This window comes from Delphinapterus leucas, chromosome 10, assembly GCF_059928025.1.
Source record: "Delphinapterus leucas isolate spDelLeu-1000000601 "Yukka" chromosome 10, BTC_Dleu_Yukka2, whole genome shotgun sequence".
NCBI lineage: Eukaryota > Metazoa > Chordata > Mammalia > Artiodactyla > Monodontidae > Delphinapterus > Delphinapterus leucas.
In genome coordinates, this window is record NC_143138.1 from 77875989 (window position 1) to 77898523 (window position 22535).

The 22535-nt window shown below is 43.4% G+C and overlaps 1 protein-coding gene across 1 annotated transcript in view; it reads right to left on the minus strand.

Annotated features, from left to right (window-relative positions):
* Nucleotides 1-22535, minus strand: part of CADPS (calcium dependent secretion activator) — a 153517-nt gene that overhangs the window by 34160 nt on the left and 96822 nt on the right. The window contains exons 11-14 of the mRNA XM_089919888.1: nucleotides 13491-13610; nucleotides 11921-11993; nucleotides 10044-10152; nucleotides 4108-4320 (exon numbers count right to left, since the gene is read on the minus strand). Coding sequence (XP_089776014.1) covers nucleotides 4108-4320; nucleotides 10044-10152; nucleotides 11921-11993; nucleotides 13491-13610 — 515 coding nt within the window. The remainder of the gene's footprint in view (nucleotides 1-4107; nucleotides 4321-10043; nucleotides 10153-11920; nucleotides 11994-13490; nucleotides 13611-22535) is intronic.

The window sequence follows — 22535 nt, forward strand, 5'->3', positions numbered from 1 at the left end:
TGATTGTTTTCACTCCCTTTGTTAGAGGGTCTCTGATTGACTTAATGTTTGTGATGTGACAAAATAAATCGAGGTATAGACTGAGAACCAAGTGTCAGTGAAGGATCAAAGTTTGCTACTTTACTACTATGTTGTAATTGTTTCTCATTTTTCTGTTATCTCACTTTGTAGTACCAGGTGACCAAACTATCCCAGTTTACTCAGGACTAAAGGGCTTCTGGGACAGAGGACTTTAATGGCTAAAACCAGGCAAGACTTGGGCAAATCTGGATGAGTTGGTTACGTTAAGTCTGAATAAACGTTGTAAGTCTGACTGACTTAATATAAAGCCTGATCTATTTAATAGTGAGGGTTTGAATTTACCAGTTTAAATGCAGCTTTGAAGTAACTGTTATGTAACCACGATTCTGTGGCAGACTCCACTAAAAATTATGATCTATCCCCTACCCCCAGCCATTTTTCGTTGTTTTGCACAACTACTCAGTGCATTACCACACAATGTAAAATTCTTGGCTCCTGTTTGAATCTTTCTCATGGGTTTTAAATACCCCTAACTGTAAACGATCAGACACAGAAGGTTGGTTTGGTTAAACCCTGACTGGATTCCGATGCTGGTTTCTAAAGTATGGGAACACAGCCTCACTTTCGGGTACTCTGGCTGCAGTTTTTATTAAGTGCCTACACTAGCATTAGATAGAATCTGGAGCAGTTGAGGCTCTGTTTCAGGGGTAGTAAAGGAACTATGGGATTATTAGCTTTAACACTAGTGGGTTGAAGCTCCGCGTAAAGATTGTCATTGACTGCAGGGTCATGGTGTACAGTTGTGCAGAATGGGCACTGCACAACTCAGGAGGCACCATTCGCATTTCTGTCTATGGGAGAAGTGTCTCCTGCAGGGCACAATCTGCATGGCTGAAAGTGGTGGCTTCCTTCTTACAGAAGCTGGTAAGAAGGAAGGTAGTCCTCATACTCTCTAGAGAACCTCTGTTCCTGGACAGTGATTAAGGGAACAATAAGGAACAGGGTGGTTCTGCCACCAGGTACTGATAAATCCCAGATGCATGAATTACCTGACCTTCTCACTCATCTCTCAGCCTACCTCACATGCTCTCTAGGAATGACATTACTTACCCCACCCCACAAATTCGAACCCTTAGAATTTTTCTCTGGAGGCTCCATTTAATAAAAGTGCCCTCTGTCGACTAGAATAGTGACATGCCTCAGGCTTGCGTGTACTCAGCTGAATCTTGTAGCTGATTGCCTAATGACTAGATTCTAATGGCACAGCTAAATGGATCCTACCCACGGAGGGAAATGTAAATCGAGAGCCCTTGTGTATTTCCATGAAGGGACATCCGTTCCCTTTTCAAGAGCCTCCATTACTAAGCTCCTTTTTAAAATCAGTGTCTGGTCTCCATTTAATTTTACCCCTGAATGTCCATCCTCTTTCCTACACTAGAGAGAAAAAAAGGGGGCTAATCACGAACCAAGTAGTAATTTCTTAATCTTGGCAGATGATAGAATAAAGGCACTGAATGGAAGGTGAAATGACTTCACAAGAAGTGGAGATTATTTGGAAATGAAACCAGGATTTTCCAAATATCACCTGTGACACATGTTTTATGAGCTTGATTTAGATGGTGGTTATAGTTAGGAATTTTTTCCTGATACACAGTTAATTCCATCTCAGAGGAATATAATGGGATGTGTTGTTTCGAAATTTATTTAAAAGGAGCCTGTCAGGCAAGGTGAAAGAAGGGATTCCATTACAGAGGAATTATTTTAATTCAGTAAAGATTGGGGATGCTTTTATTTCAACTAGTGACTAAACCATTTAAAAAGAGATGCTTCCTTCTCTCTCTTTGCTCTCGAACTTAAATGCCACAAGTGTTAGAGAAAAAAGAGAGTAGGACACTTGGTGGTGGTCATGGTCAGAAGGGCTGTCCCTCTTCCCCTGAGTCCCTCCTCAACTTATTCCGTATTCTTTCAGGGTTTTCTTTGTGGAAACCCACATGATTGTGTGATTATTTACAAGGTCCCACAGGGAATGCATCTTCCTTTAAAAAGCCATCAGAGGCTTCCCGGGTGGCACAGTGGTTGAGAGTCTGCCTGCCGATGCAGGGGACACGGGTTCGTGCCCCGGTCCAGGAAGATCCCACATGCCGCGGAGCGGCTGGGCCCGTGAACCATGGCCGCTGAGCCTGCGCGTCCGGAGCCTGTGCTCCGCAACGGAAGAGGCCACAACAGTGAGGCGCCCGTGTACCGCAAAAAAAAAAAAAAAAAAAAAAAAGCCATCGGTACTGGACAGGAATCCCTGGGACCACCTGATGGATAGTATTTGTCATCCAAAAAGAGTTTTTCCCCATCAGTGAAGGTGTTACAAGGTCTAAGAACATAGTCTTGTTAGATAAAAACAGACATGGCAGTGGAATTCATTGAAAAGAGACTATTCTCTATTTAGTTGCTGTAGCTACAAAATTATTCGATCCATATTTTTTAAAAATTATTTATTTAATTTATTTATTTTTGGCTGCGTTGGGTCTCATTGATGCGCGTGGGCTTTCTCTAGTTGCAGCGAGTGGAGGCTACTCTTGGTTGTGGTGCACAGGCTTCTCAATGCAGTGGCTTCTCTTGTTGTGGAGCATGGGCTCTGGGCGCACAGGCTTCAGTAGTTGTGGCACACGGGCTCAGTAGTTGTGGCTCGCGGGCTCTAGAGTGCAGGCTCAGCAGTTGTGGCACACGGGCTTAGCTGCTCCGTGGCATGTGGGATCTTCCCGGACCAGGGCTTGAACCCGTGTCTCTTGCATTGGCAGGTGGATTCTTAACCAGTGTGCCATCAGGGAAGCCCTCGATCCATATTTTAAGAGCAACAGAGGAGAGACAGTGTGAAAGCACTGTGTTCAAGGTCAAATTTCTGACGAGGGGCCTTCACACTTGCTTTCCCTTTTGCCGTAATTCTCTGTCCACGGATATTTGTGGGGCTGACTCCCTATCATTTGGGCTGAAGCTCAGATCATCTGACTTATATTCCCTCTCCCCACTCAGTCACCATTGCATGACATTCTTTATGGTATTTCTCAATGTCTGAAACTATCTTACTCATTTTTTTACTTGTTTACTGTCTAGACTTCCCCACTGGGCTGTAGGTATCCTGAGAGCAGGGATCTCACCTGTCTTCCTCATCAATGTCTTGTCATCTAGACAGTTGCTCAGCGAACTACACTGAATCAGTGGGTTCCATGCTAAAGTCAGGACTCACCATGATTTTTGCTAAAAATGACTTGTACCCGAGCTATTCCTAATTGACCTGTTATTCAGAACCGTAACATCTCTATTTAGGGTTCATGTTTTGTAAAAAATGAATTATTTAATTTGGTGCCTTATGTTTTCAGTGCTTCCATTTTCTTTGTTTCAATAAGCATCTCCAAGCGTATGCTGCCTTTCATCTGACCCTGTGTGTCTGAAGTGTTGCAAGATAAAAACCAACGTAGGTAGCAAGAAGGCATGGCAAAGGGGCAAGAAATTAAAGCACATGCTGAGGTAAGAGGGGAAGAGACTGGAATATGAACTGGGGCTGTTTAAGGAGGAAGTTTCATTTTTGGGTTCTGGTATTTTAGCTCAGAATGGGTACCGTGTTTTTTTTTTTTTTTTTTTTTTTCCACTGCATGTGATAATGTCATCATTTATTTTTAAATGGTTCTAAGTTGCAGATTTAAATTTATTTCAAATCAAGCCCTATTTTACAATTACTTTTAATAGGAAGAAATGAGGCAAGGACATACATAATCTACCATATTTGAAGGACTCAAACAAATACATGTTTGGCTGTGAATTCTAAACTCTCACCAAAACCGAGAGATAAAAATCCACCTAAAATATATTTTCTTTGTTTAGTCCTTAGGGGGAAATGTCAAGTATTGCACTTTAAAATTACTTTCATCTAACATTTTTGTCCCAACTTTCCCCCTCTGAAGTCACTATTTTTTCTTTTCAGCAAACATGATTTTGTGAATCCTTAATGTTAAAGCAACTAGATTTTCTAACTCAACTTTGAAAGACTGACTTTACTCTACAGAGCTATTTTTAACAAATGGCATATTTACTTACAAAATTGGGAGATGGGGGCGTCCAGCTGAGGCACGTTCCCTCCCTTGGCGTTGAGTTTCTGGACTTGGGTTGGGGGCACAGGCTTGTGTGACTGACCGGTAGCCCGGTACATGGCTTGGACCCAGAGAATGCGATCTTGCTCATCATCACTTGCAAATATCACGGTGTCTCCTTCTTTGACTGCATTGAAGAAGGCTCGGCCACCCTCCAAACCTGGGTTAAAAGGGAAAAAAAAACCTGCTAAGTTGAGCTGCAATGTTCTTGGCAGGACTAAGTTCTGAGAGAGGCAGTTTCTGTGCTTTTTCTTGGGCTGCAGAAGGGAGGAGCCATTTATCTGACTGTAGGATGGGAAATCTGATACCCACTTGGCCACAAGGTGGGGCCATGGTGTCCAAGAGGCATTTTGAGCCCAGCTCTTGTCTCCCGCCATCTTTGTTTGGTTGGAGACAGAGTTGTCAATTGAGCTGCCTAATGGACGGGTAAACATCTGCCTATAAATAACACTATTATTTCTCTCATCTTTTTTTTTTTTTTTTTTTTTCGCGGTACGCGGGCCTCTCACTGTTGTGGCCTCTCCCTTTGCAGAGCACAGGCTCCGGACGCACAGGCTCAGCGGCCATGGCTCATAGGCCCAGCCGCTCCGCGGCATGTGGGATCCTCCCGGACCGGGGCACGAACCTGTGTCCCCTGCATCGGCAGGCGGACTCTCAACCACTGTGCCACCAGGGAAGCCCTCTCTCATCTTTAAATACAAACAAACCAGACAACAAAAACATCTCTTGACCCCCACTTCTCCCTTGAGCTACTGCCCTATTGTTCTTCTCTTTACAATGTAAGTGGATCTCTACCAGGGCTTCTCAAATTTTGGTGCACATGTGAATTCTCTGGGCATTTTGTTATAAAATGTACCTTCTGATTCAGTAAGTGGGGCTAGAACCTGAGATCCTGCATTTCTACTCAAGCTCCCAGATGATGCTGATGGTGCCGGTTGGAGGACCACACTTCAAGTAGCAAGGGTCTCTCTCCTCTTAAAGCCCTAAAGCCCTTCTGATCGGGCTGCTGCCCCAGTGAAACTTGTCGAGGTCACCAATTACTTCCCCGATGCTGAGTCCGATGCTGAACTCAAAGGCTTCATTTTGTTCCATCCATCAACTCATTCCATTCTCTTTGAAAGGTTTTCTTCACTTGGCTCCAGGTCATCTGATTTTCTTCCTCCTTCCCTTGCTGCTGTTTTCAGTCTTGTTTGCTGGTTCCTCCTCCTCTCACTCCTCCTCCTGACCTTTAAACATGGGAGCATCCTGGTCTTCTGTCCTTGGACCTCTTCTTTTCTTCATCTACACCCAATCCCCCATCGTGATGGCCATCGTGTCAAATACCATGGATATGCTCATGGTCTCTATATTTCTAGCTCTACACTGGACACCTCCCTTTGAACAGCGGACCTGAACATCCAGTGGGTTTCTTGACTTCTCCACGTGGATATTTGAAAGAGACCCCAAATTTACCACATCCAACACTGAACTCCTGGTGTTTTCCCCAAACCTCCTCTCCATCTCAGTAAAGCTGACCTCATCCTTCTGGGTGCTCAAGTCCACAACCTTGGGGTCCTTTCTGACTCCTGATTTTCTCTCACTGCCCATTCCAATGAAATTCTGAAGGCTTTACTTTCAGGACGTCAGAACAGAATTTGACCCATTCTGCCTTCTCGAATGCTGCCACCCTGAATTCAGCCATGCTCATCTCTCACCTAGATTATTTCAATAGCCTCCTATCTGATCCATCTGCCTCCATCTTCACTCTCTATGCTTGATTCTCCAGATGGGGGTGAGAGTAATCGGTTTAGCATAAGAGTCAGATCATGCCACCCCTCTGCTCAAAACCTACCAGTAGCTCTGCATTTCACTCAGAGGAAGAGTCTAGGTTCTGACAGGGCCTGCAAAGACCCACATGAATTGACCCTTCACTACTTCTACCATCCTCTCCTACTACTCTCTCTCTCACGTGCCCCTGTATGCACCCAAGTCATGATGGCCATGCTGGCCTCTTGCTGCTCCTTGAACACTCCAGGTGTGTTCTCACCTCAGGACCTTTGCACATGATATTGCCTGTGCTTGTGTTGGTAGTTTTGCACTTAGAATTGCCAGGGATTCTAGAACAATAAATAGCATCATCTTTATATGAAGGGTCTAGTGGTGCACCATTATGGTGGTTATGATTATGAAGGAATATTTTGGTTCATTTCTTACAGAGAGTTTTAAAATGTGTGATTTGGACAGGATGATGTACAGTTAGCAAGCTGGGAAAACCTGATGAAATGAATGGATACAACCATAAGAAGGAAAATTCTGCAGGGTGAGAGAGGAAGAAGAGCCTTGAGGGATGCTTTAACCCCTGAAAAGTGGGTACCAAGGAGCTAAAAGGAAGAGTGGGGTCAGTAGAGCTCCTGTAGTCTAGTCTCATGGTAACCTTCGGGATAAGCTACTATGGTACCGTAGGTGATCTGCAGGCTAGACATCACTGGATGGGTCCTTTTCCTTGCCCCACCACCTCCTGTCTGCCAGGGCCCACAGCTGGGAATAGGGACACTGTGTTCCTGGAGCTACAGTCAGAAAGTCAGTTCATGGGGCTGCCTCGGGATGTAGAGAGGTAGAGGTGGAAAGATGCTAAGTGTTCAGATTTTTTATTTAATCCTCCCAACAGCCCTGGGAAGCAAGTACTCTTATTCCCACTGTATAAATGAGGAAACTGAGTCACAGAGAAGGAGCTAACTATCCCACGAACGCAAAGTGGAGCTGTAAGCATCAGAGCTGGGCTTCTAGCCCGGGCTGTCCGACTCTAGAGCTGGTGACCATAAGCATTGTGCCGGACTGCTGCAGAGCCGGACAGCATGCCTTGCACACAGCAACTGCTCGCAGAGGATCAGTTATTAACAACAGAGTGAAGCCTAATCGTGGAGGGAGTGGGGCAAACAGAAACATCTATAGCAGCACAAGCAAGGACAGTGACGGCAGCGGAGTGTACCAGAGCTTTTCCAGGAAGCGTGGGAGACCAAGGACACACCATTGAGGGTGAGGAGAGGGCAGAGAAACTAGCTGAAAGAAAACCAAGGAAGGAGAAGGCAATGCGAACATCAACACGTGCTCCTAGGCAGCTGTCTTGGGCAAGGCAGCGGTTGCCGGGGACGGCATCTGCAAAATGCAACGTGTGACAGGGCCTGGGCTCTCCACGGAATACCCCCCAGGTACTGACCTGTCAAGAGCAAGAGGACACGTCTGGGAACGGATGGAGGCAGACCAGGCAAGGAATGTCGGCCAGCTCCCGGCCGGGGATTGCCGTTCCAACAACGCACATGGACGTGGTCTGTTTATTATGGTGAAGTTGAGTTGTCAAAGATTTAATTTAGTTGTTTAAATTGTGCCACTGAATTATTCTGAATGAATATCCTATTTGAAGACTTAATTACTCGATCTAATAGGAATTGAGAGATCGTTGCGTACTCTTCCAACCACACCCAGGGAAAGTAAAGTGGAGTGTTTTCATCTTTTGATTAAAATGATGGCCCTGAATGTAAAACTTACTTACACTTATTTACCAGTTCCCCAAACCAATCTTTCAAGGACCCTAAACAGGTAGAGTTGATTTAGAGCAAGTGATTATGTCTGGATGAGTGCTGGATCTCAGACTGGTACAAAGGCAAGGATGTCCATGCTACAAGGCTACCTGCCCCATAAACATCTCCACCAGTTGGTTCCACTGACAACCAGGATAAAGCTGAGAGGAGAGGGGGGACAGATGGACCCAGAAGTCCTGCTCCAGGTGCACACTCACCTTTCAGGGAGCAGAGGGAGAGACTCCACAAATCTCTGAAGACACTGGCTAAATTGTGCATTACCCTGATCTCCAGCTGGCAAACTTTACTATACATAAGGATCCCCTAGAGTGCTTATTGAAATAGGATTCTGTCCTCCCCTTTCTGGTTCTTGGTTAGGTTTGGGGTCCAGGAACTCCTATTTTCCATAAGCACTCTTTAAGGAATTCTAGGTTAGACTTTTCTCATGACGATGGGGAGTATTTGAATCTCCATTTTCAATCAAACATTGCTTTGAAAATAACTAGGACTTGGCACACGGAAAGGCAGAGAGGATTCCGCTTATTATTCTCAAGAACATAATCACTTTACTTTCCATTGACATCCTTGGTAAAGGAATTTATAAATTATATCCCATGGGATCAATGTGAAAAAAAGAAGAGAAGCTTTTATAATACATATGCACAGTTACCCCTTTTGCATGTAGACAGAACAGCTTCCTCCCCACTCCTGCCCTCCTCGCAGCAGGAAGAGAATTCTGCGTTTGAATGATAAAATAACAACTCTAGCTTTGCTATAGCTGTACACAGAGCTATGTTTTACTGCAGCTGCCAGAGGGTGTGACGGGTTAGACCCCAAGTCCCAGCTCTTCTTCTTCCTTTACAAAATGAGATGATAATCCGGGTCCCATATAATTGGTGGATTGTGGTAAAATCCAAACACCATCACGTAGAGGAAAGGAATGGTAAACTGGCTTAAAAGAAGGTAGTGTCATGAGATGGTATTGTTTTTTCTTCTCATGTTGGTCCTTGAGTCTCCCACTTTAAAATATAGGTCTTAGGAAAGAGGGACTCTGTTTCTTTGAAGGGAACTCAATGGTTTGAGACCACAAACCATCACAGAATGCCACGAGGGCTGCTTTCTTAATACAGGGGCCACAACCTTTCCATGAGTTGTTGCGCGAACTTGGCTCAAACTTGTAGGTTCTATTGATGAGGAGGGATTTCCAGGCAGAGCCTTTAGTTGATGCCTTACGTGGTCAGCTCTGTATCACTGTGCTCTGGCAGGATGCTAATTATCTACAGAAGTCTGAGGAGGCGGGGCTGGTCCAAAGCACTCCGGGTTGGGATTCTGAAGCCCACTGCTAATTTTCCTAAGTGGGCTGGGCCAAAGGTCTTCCCAGCCACACCTTTCCAGGTTAACACCCCATCTTCTCTCAGACTCTGTTTTTCCTTTATGTGTATTTTGTTGCATGTGGAAGAGCAATATGGGAGTAGAAAAAAAGGTTTTGGGCCAAATAATGCAGTATGGTTGGAAATGCTTTCCTTGTGCAGATTTGGCATAAAAATAAACTTCTCTGGGAGAGGGCTGTTGGTGCCTGTTGCTCATTAATATGCTGAAATGATTTCGCACCGCCCCTCCCCCCCATTTTGAAGGTTCCTTGAGGCGGATTTCTATTCATCTCTTTCTGGGAAAAAGATAAAATGGGTGGGGGGAGAGGTGTGAGGGGGCAGGATGTGGAACTTATGCAATGTAGAACTTATGAGAAATACTACCGTTTGTGTGGTTCTTAGTTATATAAGGTTGAGGAGCTTGGATGTCTACACTGTAGATTAGTGTCTTTTTAGGAAAAAAACCATTTAGCGAGGACTTTCTTTTCAAGTACCATCAGCTAACTTTGAATTGTAGTTAACAAGTGTGTAGTTAACAAATGTGGACGTACAGGACAGGTTTATTTGGACATGCAGACGCAATACCTGCCAAGCCCACACATCACTGGTGAACAAGACACACACACACACACACACACACACACACACACACGCACACACACAAAGTCGTTGGTGTACATGTAGGACTTATTTTTCAGGAATTTCTTTTGAACATTCTAGGGTGGAGTACAAATTTGATATGGGCACAGCTACATAGAAGAAAAACGTATTCTGTTTTCGTTTTGGTTTTATGAGGATCCCTTGAGTCAAAACAAAGCCCTTGATTGGAATGGCATTTACTCGTCCAGGTGGCTTAGTGTCCAACAGGGAGGAAGTGCCCAGAAAATGCTAGTTGAATGTTCATGTGGGAAGGGGGAGATTTTTATGGGTTCACAGCCTAGCGGGTGGGCGAGTACCTGGCTGGGGGTCCGTGTAATCCACAGTGTAGCCATCCAGTTGGAGAAGTTCCTGAGGCTCCGCTTTTTTCTCCCGGTAACTGCACATGGCAAACGTGTACTGACTCACCTAAAAAAGAAAAGCACACATTGTGAGGTTGGTTCCCTAGGGCCCATTTTCCTTGAAAAAAAACCCTCCGTGTTCAAGCCTGTCCTTTCCCCTGAGGCCCTGCACTCAGGAGCTGGGTTCAAATTGAGTTTTTCCGCCTCCTGGCTGTGTGACTTGGAGCAAGTTAAAAGACTTCTCAGGTCCTGTTACCTGATCTGTAGATGGATATAATCTGAGAACCCACCTTCTCACTGGCTTATTGTGCGGACTGAATGAGTTCATAAGTAGAATGCATTTAGAATCTTTCCTGGATGCTTAGGAAGTGCTGGACAAAAGTTAGCTATTATCATTACTGCTACTAGTTTAATTGGGCTGAGCTACATGAAACTGACATTTGGGTAGGTCAAAACTGGTTGCATAGCAGCAATTTTTTAGTTTTTACCTGATATGACCATGGCCCTGGCTCTGGCTGAGATTGTCAAGCTCTCAGACTTGACACAGGCCTTTCGGTCAGAAGTTAGGGACTAGACTTTTATGCATTTATTTATGCCCTCCGTTTCTTTTAGTATTTTACTTTTTGCAGGCCAGTTCTCAGCACTGAGCCGCATGTCTCAGCCCACCCTCCCCCTTGCCACTGAAGGAGTGCTTTTGGTCACTTTGAAAAGTCTTCCCTTCATCTCAGACAAGTGCAGGAGTGACATGCTGTCACAAGCAATGAATGCTTGATCTCTAGGTGCCAGTCATGGGAGAGCCATCCTCAGCCCTGGACGGCACGGCTGTTGTCACTGGTGTGGCCCTCACGACGCACACGGGCATCAGCCCACGTCAGCGCTGGGCCCGGGCTCTGCAGCTACAGGCCAGCCTTCAGGTTCCTGTCGCCTCGGTGCATCCAGACCCCGCGTAGATACTTAGCATTTCTACATCTGGCTTGTCTGCAAGGAGCCCCGGGGGAGAGCAAGACTCCTTCAGGCTTCGGGCTAAAAGCTCAGGGGCGTATTTACCATCCGCGATGTCAAACGTCTTAGTGAAGTAGTGCCACATCCCTCATCTTAGTTCCCTTTATTAAAACAGACGTTTACTAAGTGAACTTTGATCCCGGCAGGGGACATTTTTTATCTCCTTCTCCATGGGTCTGATTTTTTTTTTTTTTGGTAAGAAATTGGTGCTCTCAAAGCCTGCACACATCTCCCACAGTCCTCAGCCTGAAGGGCCCAGTGGCAAGATAAAGGGAGTCCACGGGAGAACGTTTTACTGGTTGATTTATCTATTGCTGCCCTCTGTTGGTTCCTGATGAAAACTTCTGCCCGACGTGGGTTTCTTGATCACGCATATGGTTTGAAGAATCTGTTCCTTATATTGCAAGGTCTTGATGGGCTTCAAGGGAAACATAAAGCCACTCAGAGTATGTTCATAAGTGGACATGTATTATGCTCTGTAATAAGCAGAACAACGAATAAAGTTCTCTTCTAAAAAGGAGGATTTAAGAGTGCAAGCTTTGGGTGGGGTCACATAGGCCTGGGGCCCCATCCCAGCTCTCAGAAGCTGTCATATATATAACTCAGAGTCTTCATCTGTATTTTACCTGTGTCTTATTGTGACTGGAGGATTAACAGAGCAGTGAAGGGCTTTTCACACCGTGTGTGACACTCACCCAGCAAATACTCAATTTATGCATTTACGTAAGCAGTTGCCATGCGTTTGGCACTAACGTCCTAACACAAAGTAGCTGAGGAGGTGTATTTGCCTACTAGATTATAAATCCTTTGAAGGTATGCCTAGGGAGTCATACCTTGGTTATATTCCCCTTGCCATGAGCGAAATCTACCACGTAACAGGCATTCACTAATTGAGTCTGATTGGTTCTAGAAAAATGAGTATGTACCATCCAATAAAGAGGTTTTCTCCCTCCCAAATTTACATGTTTCTCCAATCTACTACTGATCCCACGAACAACCTATCTCCCACACCCCTTGGCATGACAGTGAACACAGACATTGCTGGAACAGTTCTGCAATGCTTTTTTACCTCTCTGGCAACACGGAGATGATATAGTTCGTTAATACGATGATTAGCCAAATAGACGATTGCAGACACTTACTTGAGATCAGAGAAATATCACGACAGAAGGCTGTTATTTCAAGATTCAGGCATTTACTCTTACTACATGCTTGGGGCTTTCTGACTTTTCCTTTTTCTATTTCAGGTCCTTGCTTCTTGGAGCACTGTATGTTGCTGCCCCCTTCTGGTGATACTGTTGAAGTTCTTCCGGGCAAACTTGGGGCTCAAAAAAACTCGAATTGGTTTATTAGGACCATTTTAATCTGGAATTTGGCAACTTACTTTAGGAAAAAAAGGAGGAGAGAAGAAATGACTTGTTTTTGCATATTTCTAATTACTGCAAGGTTGGAGGGAGCCTCAGACTTTCTAGAGAGCTTGAAGTGTGAGGGAATAGCAAGGGTCTGGGAGCTGCTAAACTGTTTTAAGCCTTGACCTTCCAGAGTGTGCTGCATTGAGAGAGCTTGCCTGACGGGGGGGAAGTCGGCTTAGATGAAAGTACAGTCAACAGATGGTACAGATAGAGAGACTGAGTCTTGATGACTTTGTTTAAGCTCTGGACCTAGCCATGCCAGAAAACTCTTTAGTTAATTAGTAATTTAATGAACTAACCAATATATTTCTTCCTCTTCTAAAACTTAAGCTAATTCGGGTTGACTGTTGTCATTTACAAACAGAACATAAATGCAAATGCCCTTTAGGGCCATTGTGAAGTTGAGTGGGAAGAATGAACATTCATTCAGTTATAAATCATTCACCTATAATTCATTCACCTATAAATCATTCATTATATGCCTTACAATTCACTTTCATAGTTAACTTAATATTGTTTTCTGGGTGACAACTGTTGTATTATACGGTGTTTTATATTATCAGACAATATCTTATCTCATTCAGATTTAGATTTTTTTGAAAACTGGAACGGTCAGAATTTGGGTACATTATATTATCTCTAGGGAATCCTAAACAGGTTATGATTTAGGGACCACATTGTCTCTAACTGATGCAAGGTGTGTGAGTTCTAGGACACTGTATCTAGGACATTGTATAAACCTCCTTGAGCACAGTGCCATCTCAGTGCTTGGTGTCCTGGAAGACATCTGGAATCAGAAGGCCTATGTTAGGATTCACATAGGCTGCCTATGAGCCATTGACCTTGAGCAAGTCATTTAACCAGCCTCAGCCTCAGTTTCCTCCAATGCGAAATAGGGATAAGACGTGTCCTTAACACAGTACAGAAATCTTTGGGGCACAGAAGAAAAATATTTTAGAATAAAAAGATGACAGAGGTGAGGCTTTCTAACCTGGTCTGGATGACGGGTTGGCTTCTTCCACTCCTCTCCTCCCACACCCAAGGTGGGGAGCTCAGGGTGGAGCTCGTGGAATTGGCACCTTCATCATTAACATTGGTTTGGTCGCCGTTCCTAACAACGGTAATCAACATATTTGCTCCTTACCATGGCCCCTGGGGTTTAGAATGAGTTTACCCAGCAATGTCTTGACTCAGGGTGCCGGGGACCCGTTTCTCCTTAATCCTTGTGTTAGGGTCTGCAGCCATGTTCATAGGGCATATACTGGGGTTTCAAGGAACACAGCTGAGAGGCTTTGTCATGCCATTTGCACAAAACCATCTGTTTAGCTACTCTGATGCTCAGTTCCTTGGAGAACATAAACTCTGAGAGAGTGTGGTCGAAAAGGAATGGGAGACTTCAGTTTAAAAGGGACAATGACCTCTGAGGCAGTGTTTCTCCAAAGGTGGTCACTGGACCCCCTGCATCAGGATCTCCTGGGCTGCTTGTGAAGCATACAGATTCCTCAGCTCCATCTCAGAGTCTTCTGCGCATCAGACGCTTCTGGATGGTCCTTGGGATCTGCACTCTATTTACTTAGTTATTTTTAGGCTGCACCCTATGGCATGTGGGATCTTAGCTCCCCGACCAGCGATCAAACCCGTGCCCCCTGTGTTGGGAGCACGGAGTCTTAACCACTGGACCGCCAGGGAAGTCCCTCTGCATTTTAAAAAACACCCAGTGCAGGCAGTCCAGGGCCATACTTGGAGGACACTGTGTAGGAACACTGAAGTCTCTGGGAGAGAAACACCCTGCAACTGCTTCATTCCCTTCAGAGCTGGTAGGGCAGACTCCAGCCACATCCATAATCATTTTAGCCTCGATCCTTAAACACGGGAATTGCTGCTTTGGCTCAACACCCCTCTAAGGGTGGCCTTTGTCCCTGGTTAGTAGGAAGCCCATTTATAACCTATCTTTGGTTCCCCAAGGTAGTAGCTCTAAAAGGAAATCTCCCTGAGAGAATTTAATAGTTTTGCATTACAGACAGAAATGTAGACTCTCTCTTTCTCTCTCTCTCTGTGTATGCGTGTGTGTGTGTGTGTGTGTGTGTGTGTGTGCGTGTGTCAGAGAGAGAGAGACAGACAGACAGACAGACAGACAGCTGGGGTGGGAGAGGAGATGAACTTTGAGGAGACTGGTGCTGGATGTGTTCTCCTTAGGCTTTTCAAACAATTTTCCTTGTATTAAATCTAACGGAACTCATAATCACGTTGGAAATTACGTGTTACCAGCTGTCTACAAAAAACACTCCATGAGACCCGGCGCCTGAATAGAAAGGCACATTCAGTAAGTCACTTGGGTAGCTATGACTCCGATGTGGTGGTTTCACAGTGTCCCACAGAGATCCCTCTGAGGCTGCTGGGGAGTCGGGGGCAGGATGGAGAGAATCTGCTTTCTTCCTCAGCTCCCTCACCCTTCCCCATATTTGACCAGACTGGTTCTCCTGTTTTCACTTTTGCATTTCAGTGAAAGGGTGTGATGGCTTAGAGAAACCGAAAATCATTTGCACCTAAGGCTGGATTCAACACTGCTTGCAGCTGCTGGGCGCCTGCGGTCACTGCCTGAGCTGCCATCTTTCTTTCAAGCAACTTGGGATATTTTTGCTTTCCCTGAATTGGGCCAGGACTGAGGGCCTTGAACTTCTCTCCTGCAACTCTGTTGGCATTGGGGTTGTTTCAAAGGGCTTAAGTTGTTCTTGATCATTTTGATAGAATGCCTGTGTGATCACTTAAACAGCAGAGATGAAAAATTGAGAAGAATCTAAAAGTGATGCAGTATTTTCTAGGTAGGCCACCAAAATTGCTTGTAGACACTGTTGTAGTGAACAGGACAAAAATGGAAACAGAAGACTTGAGTTTTCCTCCTGGCTCCCCCATTACCTTTGTGATGGTGGGGCTGTCATATCACCTCTGCAGGCCACAGAAGGTGCTAATGGAGACTTTGGATTTAGGCTGAAACAGAAGGTTGAATTTGGGGGATGCATGTCCCCAGGGTACCTCAAGGGCTCTTTAAAGCTAGTGAGAATCACATGTACGTGAAGCCTCTCATGAAATCCTTGTAGGAAAAATGCCGAGCTGTAGACAGGCTTTGGATGCCCTTTTCTGATTTTCAGAAGTGAGCACATAGCTTGCTTTGTAGCTACTGAGCACTTCTTATCTTCTCTTGGTAGAAGGCTCAGTGTGAAGGCCCTAAAACGTCTGTGCTCCAGTCACACGGCCTAGAACAACCATTCTCTTCTTTTGGGTTCAGTATATATTGTATAGACATGGCTTCACTAATAATTTCAGCACAATTCCTCTTTTTTTTTCTGAAGAGTTTTTTTCTCCCCTAAAATCTCTCCCAAAGTAAGAGGTCAGTGACATCTTCTAAGTACTTCATCATTTCAAAGATTGTCAGAGAAAAGTCTTGTGTCCAGTAACTGGCTACCTCAGTGGGAGGAGAGACTCCATATTACATGACAAGGCCACTTACCCCACTTCCTCTTGGAAGGTGTCACCAGCCACTCTCTAGGTCACATGATCTTTCCTTTCTCAGAGCCACGTGAAGCATTGCCTGGGCTCTTTTTCTCTCTCTTCCTTTTCCTTCTTTCTTCCACTAAACACTTCCTGAATGGCCATGCCAGACACTGAGCTGGAGTGTGTGTGTGTGTGTGTGTGTGTGTGTGTGTGTGTGTGTGTGTGTTGGGGTAAAGAGGGAACCACAGCTAGATGAGTTGGAAACAGAACTGACCCTGAAACAGCACATGGTCTACTGAGGGAGGCCAGACCACAAGTGATTCTAAGGGAGGCTGCTCTGCCAGGTGAGAAGCATGCAAAGGGGAGAATCACCCATAATCCAGAGCTGCCTCTTTTAATGTATCTTTTTTTTTTTATTCCAGCATTTGAAATCTTCATCTTAAATCTTTTTTTTCCTTTTTAGAGTATAATTGCTTTACAATGGTGTGTTAGTTTCTGCTTTATAACAAAGTGAATCAGCTATACATACGCATATATACCCATATCTCTTCCCTCTTGCCTCTCCCTCCCTCCCACCTTCCCTATCTTACCCTTCTAGGTGGTCACAAAGCACCGAGCTGATCTCTCTGTGCTATGCGGCTGCTTCCCACTAGCTATCGATTTTACATTTGGTAGTGTATATATGTCCATGCCACTCTCTCACTTTGTCCCAGCTTACCCTTCCCCCTCCGCATGTCCTCAAGTCCATTGTCTAGTAGGTCTGCGTCTTTATTCCCATCCTGCCCCTAGGTTCTTCATAACCATTTTTTTTTTTTTTTTTTTTAGATTCCATATATATGTGTTAGCATATGGTATTTGTTTTTCTCTTTCTGGCTTACTTCACTCTGTATGACAGACTCTAGGTCCATCCACCTCACTACAAATAACTCAGTTTCATTTCTTTTTATGGCTGAGTAATATTCCATTGTATATATGTGCCACATGTTCTTTATCCATTCATCTGTCAATGGACATTTAGGTTGTTTCCATGTCCTGGCTATTGTAAATAGAGCTGCAATGAACATTGGGGTGCATGTGTCATTTTGAATTATCATTTTCTCAGGGTATATGTCCAGTAGTGGGATTGCTGGGTCATCTGGTAACTCTATTTTTAGTTTTTTAAGGAACCTCCGTACTGTTCTCCATAGTGGCTGTACCAATTTACATTCCCACCAACAGTGCAAGAGGGTTCCCTTTTCTCCACACCCTCTCCGGCATTTACTGTTGGTAGATTTTTTGATGATGGCCATTCTGACTGTTGCGAGATGATACCTCATTGTAGTTTTGATTTGCATTTCTCTAATGATTAGTGATGTTGAGCATCCTTTCATGTGTTTGTTGGCAATCTGTATATATTCTTTGGAGAAATGTCTATTTAGGTCTTCTGCCCATTTTTGGATTGGGTTGTTTGTTTTTTTGATACTGAGCTGCATGAGCTGCTTGTAAATTTTGGAGATTAATCCTTTGTCAGTTGCTTCATTTGCAAATATTTTCTCCCATTCTGAGGGTTGTCTTTTCGTCTTGTTTATGGTTTCCTTTGCTGTGCAAAAGCTTTGAAGTTTCATTAGGTCCCAGTTGTTTATTTTTGTTTTTTATTTCCATTTCTCTAGAGGTGGGTCAAAAAGGATCTTGCTGTGATTTATGTCATAGAGTGTTCTGCCTATGTTTTCCTCTAAGAGTTTGATAGTGTCTGGCCTTACATTTAGGTCTTTAATCCATTTTGAGTTTATTTTTGTGGATGGTGTTAGGGAGTGTTCTAATTTCATTCTTTTACATGTAGCTGTCCAGTTTTCCCAGCACCACTTATTGAAGAGGCTGTCTTTTCTCCATTGTATATTCTTGCCTCCTTTATCAAAAATAAGGTGACCATATGTGCATGGGTTTATCTCTGGGCTTTCTATCCTGTTCCATTGATCGATATTTCTGTTTTTGTGCCAGTACCACACTGTCTGGATGACTGTAGCTTTGTAGTATAGTCTGAAGTCTGGGAGCCTGATTCTTCCAGCTCCGTTTTCCTTTCTCAAGATTGCTTTGGCTCTTCGGGGTCTTTTGTGTTTCCATACAAATTGTGAAATTTTTTGTTCTAGCTCTGTGAAAAATGCCAGTGGTAGTTTGATAGGGATTGCACTGAATCTGTAGATTGCTTTGGGGAGTATACTCATTTTCGCAATGTTGAGTCTTCCAATCCAAGAACATGGTATATCTCTCCATCTGTTTGTATCATCTTTAATTTCTTTCATCAGTGTCTTGCAGTTTTCTGCATACAGGTCTTTTGTCTCCTTAGGTAGGTTTATTCCTAGGTATTTTTTTTTTTTATGTGTCTTGTCACTCCACTTACATGCTCTCTTTAGGGTAGATATCAGCTGTTTTTGCCTACTCAGCATCCATTTCTTTTTCTGGTAATGGCATGCTGATTTTGCACTGGAGACAGCTCAGTGGCACTGTGAATCAAAGCAACATGGTCTGCCCTTCTGAAAAGCTGGTGTGACACAAGCTGGACCAATCCAATTCCCTCTCTCAGATTTGGTCCTCAAGTGGAGACACAAAGACAGAAAACAGTCTGAGCTGATTTTGTCTTACAGCCATGTCAATGACACTGGTCATGGTTCCCACCACCTGGATTTCTGCAACTACTCTGGGTACTGGCTTTTATCACCAATCCTACGAACTGCCACAAGAGCCTTCCAATACACTTTTTTTAAAACCTTACTTACCTTGAGTCTGTTTCTGCTATTTGCCTATAAAGAACTGTAAGAGATCCTCTTCTGGAAGTGAGAGACCAGGTCTCCCAGTTCTTCTCTATGACTTATCAATGTACCCTTCACAAAATAGGTACTCAATAAATGTTGGTTAGCTGATATTCTGAGGAAATGTATCTCTGGATGAAATGTCTTCCATCACTTAGCTGGGGCTTATTTGGATGGCTGGGAATAATTCCAAAGTTTTCCTTTGGTTAATTTATTTTAAGGTTTTGTTGCATCCCATAGTGATTATGAAAGCAAAGATTACCTCTTGCTTCTAGATGCAAGACAGATGCTGTTTGCCTTTGAGACACAGTAGAAGCTTGAGTAGATCTGTAGAAGGTGTAGCCTTAGAAGCTCAGGGTTGGTAGAACTTTCAAGGCCATTTAGACTAAGAGGCAGCTGCTTTTATTGTGAGATTTCAGAATCCGTAGTGCTCAAAATACTATTCAATGCTCATAGCCAACACAATAACCCAGTAAACACCTTTAGTCACTAAATTACAAGTTGACTCACTTTGTGACATCTTTCAGAGGACAGAATAAATTAACTTTTGGCAAATTGAATTATAGCTCACATGCTCTGGTGGAGCTTGCAAATTAAAAAAAAGGCAATGACAAATTCCTTTGTAAACTGAAAAATCCTGATGCAAAAAGCAAACAAACCAAAAAAAAGGGGGGGCATGGAGATTTTCAAGGACATGCATTACTATTTCTGGAAGCTTTTTTTCTTAAAGATACAATGAAGAGGGCAATAATATTATTTATATATTACTGATGTATTATTAACATCAATATCTATATCTACACCTGCATCTTTATATACAGAGATGTACCCTGCTGCATGGTTAATGATAGTTCCAACTGCGGAAGCCCAAAGTACCTCCAAAAGGAAAATTCCACAGGTATTAGAATCTGAGCTATATGTGCATTCGTGAAACAATGTCTACAATGACTATGTTCAAAAACAAAAAAGCAAGTTGATGAACAACATGAAGAGTTTGATTATTTAAAAAAGGCCTATGTGCAAAGATATATTTAGATGGTTAAACATAATTATAGGGGGTCTGGAAGCCTCAGACATCAAGAAGACTGGAATGTTCTTCCACAGGTGATTCAAAATCAAACTTACTAAACAATGAAAAAGATGTAAAAAGTCCAACTCAATTCTGGTTTTTCTCATAATGACTACCTTAGTGCTTTTAGAAACAGCAGGTTCTTCTAAAATAATGTTAGTGTCCCTGTTACCCTAATCAGGCACACACTTGCTCCCTCCCTGGGTTCCTGCATCGCTGGCAGGGGTGGGAGTTATACTGCTCCCACATTTCATATATATTTCTGTATTGTTAGAATTAAAAAATTGTGAGCATGCATTAACTTTTAGAACTTGAAAGTGATGTAAAAAGGAAAAGGAGCAGAAGGGAGCGCTCTGGGTACTGGAAGTGTTCTGTATCCCTCTGAACAGTGGTTGCATGCATAAGTAACATATAGGAATTCACTGAGTTAAACACTTGAGCTTTGTGCACTTAAGGTAAATTATATCAAAAACATTAATGAATCCTATCGAATCTTTAAAAATAATGGCTCTTAAGGCTGATATTAGAGTTGAAGAGTTACCTGCACTAAGACAAAAAATCTTTTCTTCCATCTCTTCCAGACATTCTTACCGATGGCCCATAAATACCTGAAGGAAAGCAAAAAGACCAGAGATGCATTAATGCTTGAGCTAGTGAGCTGTTTAACTCGCTTTTACCATGAAGCTGGGTGCTCGCAAACAAGGAGATTCACAGGGCTCAGGAACAGATTGCAGACTCTGGAGCTGTGTGGTTGAGAAGAATGAAGAGCAGCAGGCAGGGTTTACTTTGGTTTGTAGGAGGAATTGTGGCCCATCATCAGACTTGCCTTAGAACCTTGACTGATTCCAGGAAACACCTTGGAAAATGTTACATTGTACCTTAATTTGTCTATGTGCTAAACTCTTATAGGTAGGTAAACTCCTGAGAGCTGTTGCACAGGAGAGAAAAAAAGAGTGCTAAATCTCACAACTCCAACTCTTTCACCTCCTGTCAAGTCTCTTTCAGGAAAACCTTTAGTAAACAAAGCAAACCTTGTCTGCTTTTGCTGTAATTCCGGCAAATGTAGTTACGTTACATAAAGGAAGTTTCAAGTCGGCATAGAAAGTCCTCCCTTCACCCGTCCCTCTCCCCGAATTGCTCTTCTGTTGATGGAAATTAATCTTTATGCAGAAAAAATTTAGTTAAAGGAGGGTTGAGAACAACAAAAGCACACTTCAAAGCTGTCTGGAGATTTTATGATCAGTGTTACTAATTCATTCGTAATTACCCCGTTGGCCTGATGGATTGATACACGTTGAACTGGCATTGATCAAGGAAGTGAGGCTGGTGGTTTTCAAGCTCTATTGGACCAAGTGAAGAGAGATCTGGTCATACTCAAACCCAATCAAATCCTCGAGTTCCAAAACTGGCTTTATGTGCTATCAAAACCCAACTGGACAACTTCCAAATCCCCACTTCACTTGGAATCAGACACAATTTCTGCTTTGGAACACAATGAAGAATGCACCTAATTAAAATGTACACTGTTTGACAAATTTCAGGGGCTCGTAGCAGTGGCTGCTGGCCGAAGTACTCAGACCTTCATGCCAGGAATCTGAGTCTTCCGGGTCCTTTTGCTTCTTCATGCTGATTCTTTAATTACCAAGTGCACTTGATTTTTACCTCCTGCCAAGTTCCTTACTTTGCTCACACCTCCACTCTTTCAGTCCCAGCACACATTTTACGGCCATGGTAAACCACAGAGGAAACTCTTAATCGGTTTCACCAGAATGAGTTTCCTCCTCCTCCTGGCCGTGGGACGGATCCTACCATCTGCATGTATGAATTTCCCTGCTGAAACTCCTTCAGTGAGTCTCCCCCACTGACACGAGGGGAGCCCGCAACTTTGACCACTCATCTTGCACTTCCATGATTTATCCCAGATCGGTCCATCTGTTGTATGATTTACTTGCCTTTTTTCTTTAAGTTGACGTATTTAACAAGAATAAATTTATTTTGAAAGGAAACTTTACATTGTAGCTTTGATATACTAATTTTATATTATATAATGCACATTAAAATACATAAATAACTGCTTAACTAATATATGCTTGTCTGTATACCACGAAACAATCTTGTGTACCATCAGTGGTAAGAAGAGACCCAGGGAAACCTTAGCCTATAGAAACAGAATGGAGCATCTTGACCTGGCCTAAAAATGACTTTGTTTGCCAGCTATGCTTCACTCTCTAAATTTAGCTTCTGTGCCTTATGTTACCTGTAATTCCTCACCACACCATAAAGTTGCACACCCCCATAACTTTGCACGTGTTATGGTGCCCGGAATGCCTTCTCCCTGCTCCTTATGTTAGAATTCATATTCTTCCTAAGTCTGAATCCTTACTGTGATGTCATCACCTCCTGGGCCCTGCACATAATTCTGCTGGTAGTTACAATGATCACGCTGCTATAATTTATTTATTTTCATATGTATTGTTTCTATTGGATTGTGAGTTCCTTGAAGGAAGGAAACTTGTTCTTTTTTTCTAAATTTTCCTTTCTAAGTCCCTAGCACAGCTTTTGATGCATGGTAGGTGGTCAGTATACATTTGCCATATTTCAGTTAGTTATGAATGCCTTGGGAAACCAGAGCCGTCTTTATCAAACTTTCTGATGAGAGTTTCACACATTGCATAGAGACATGCACTCC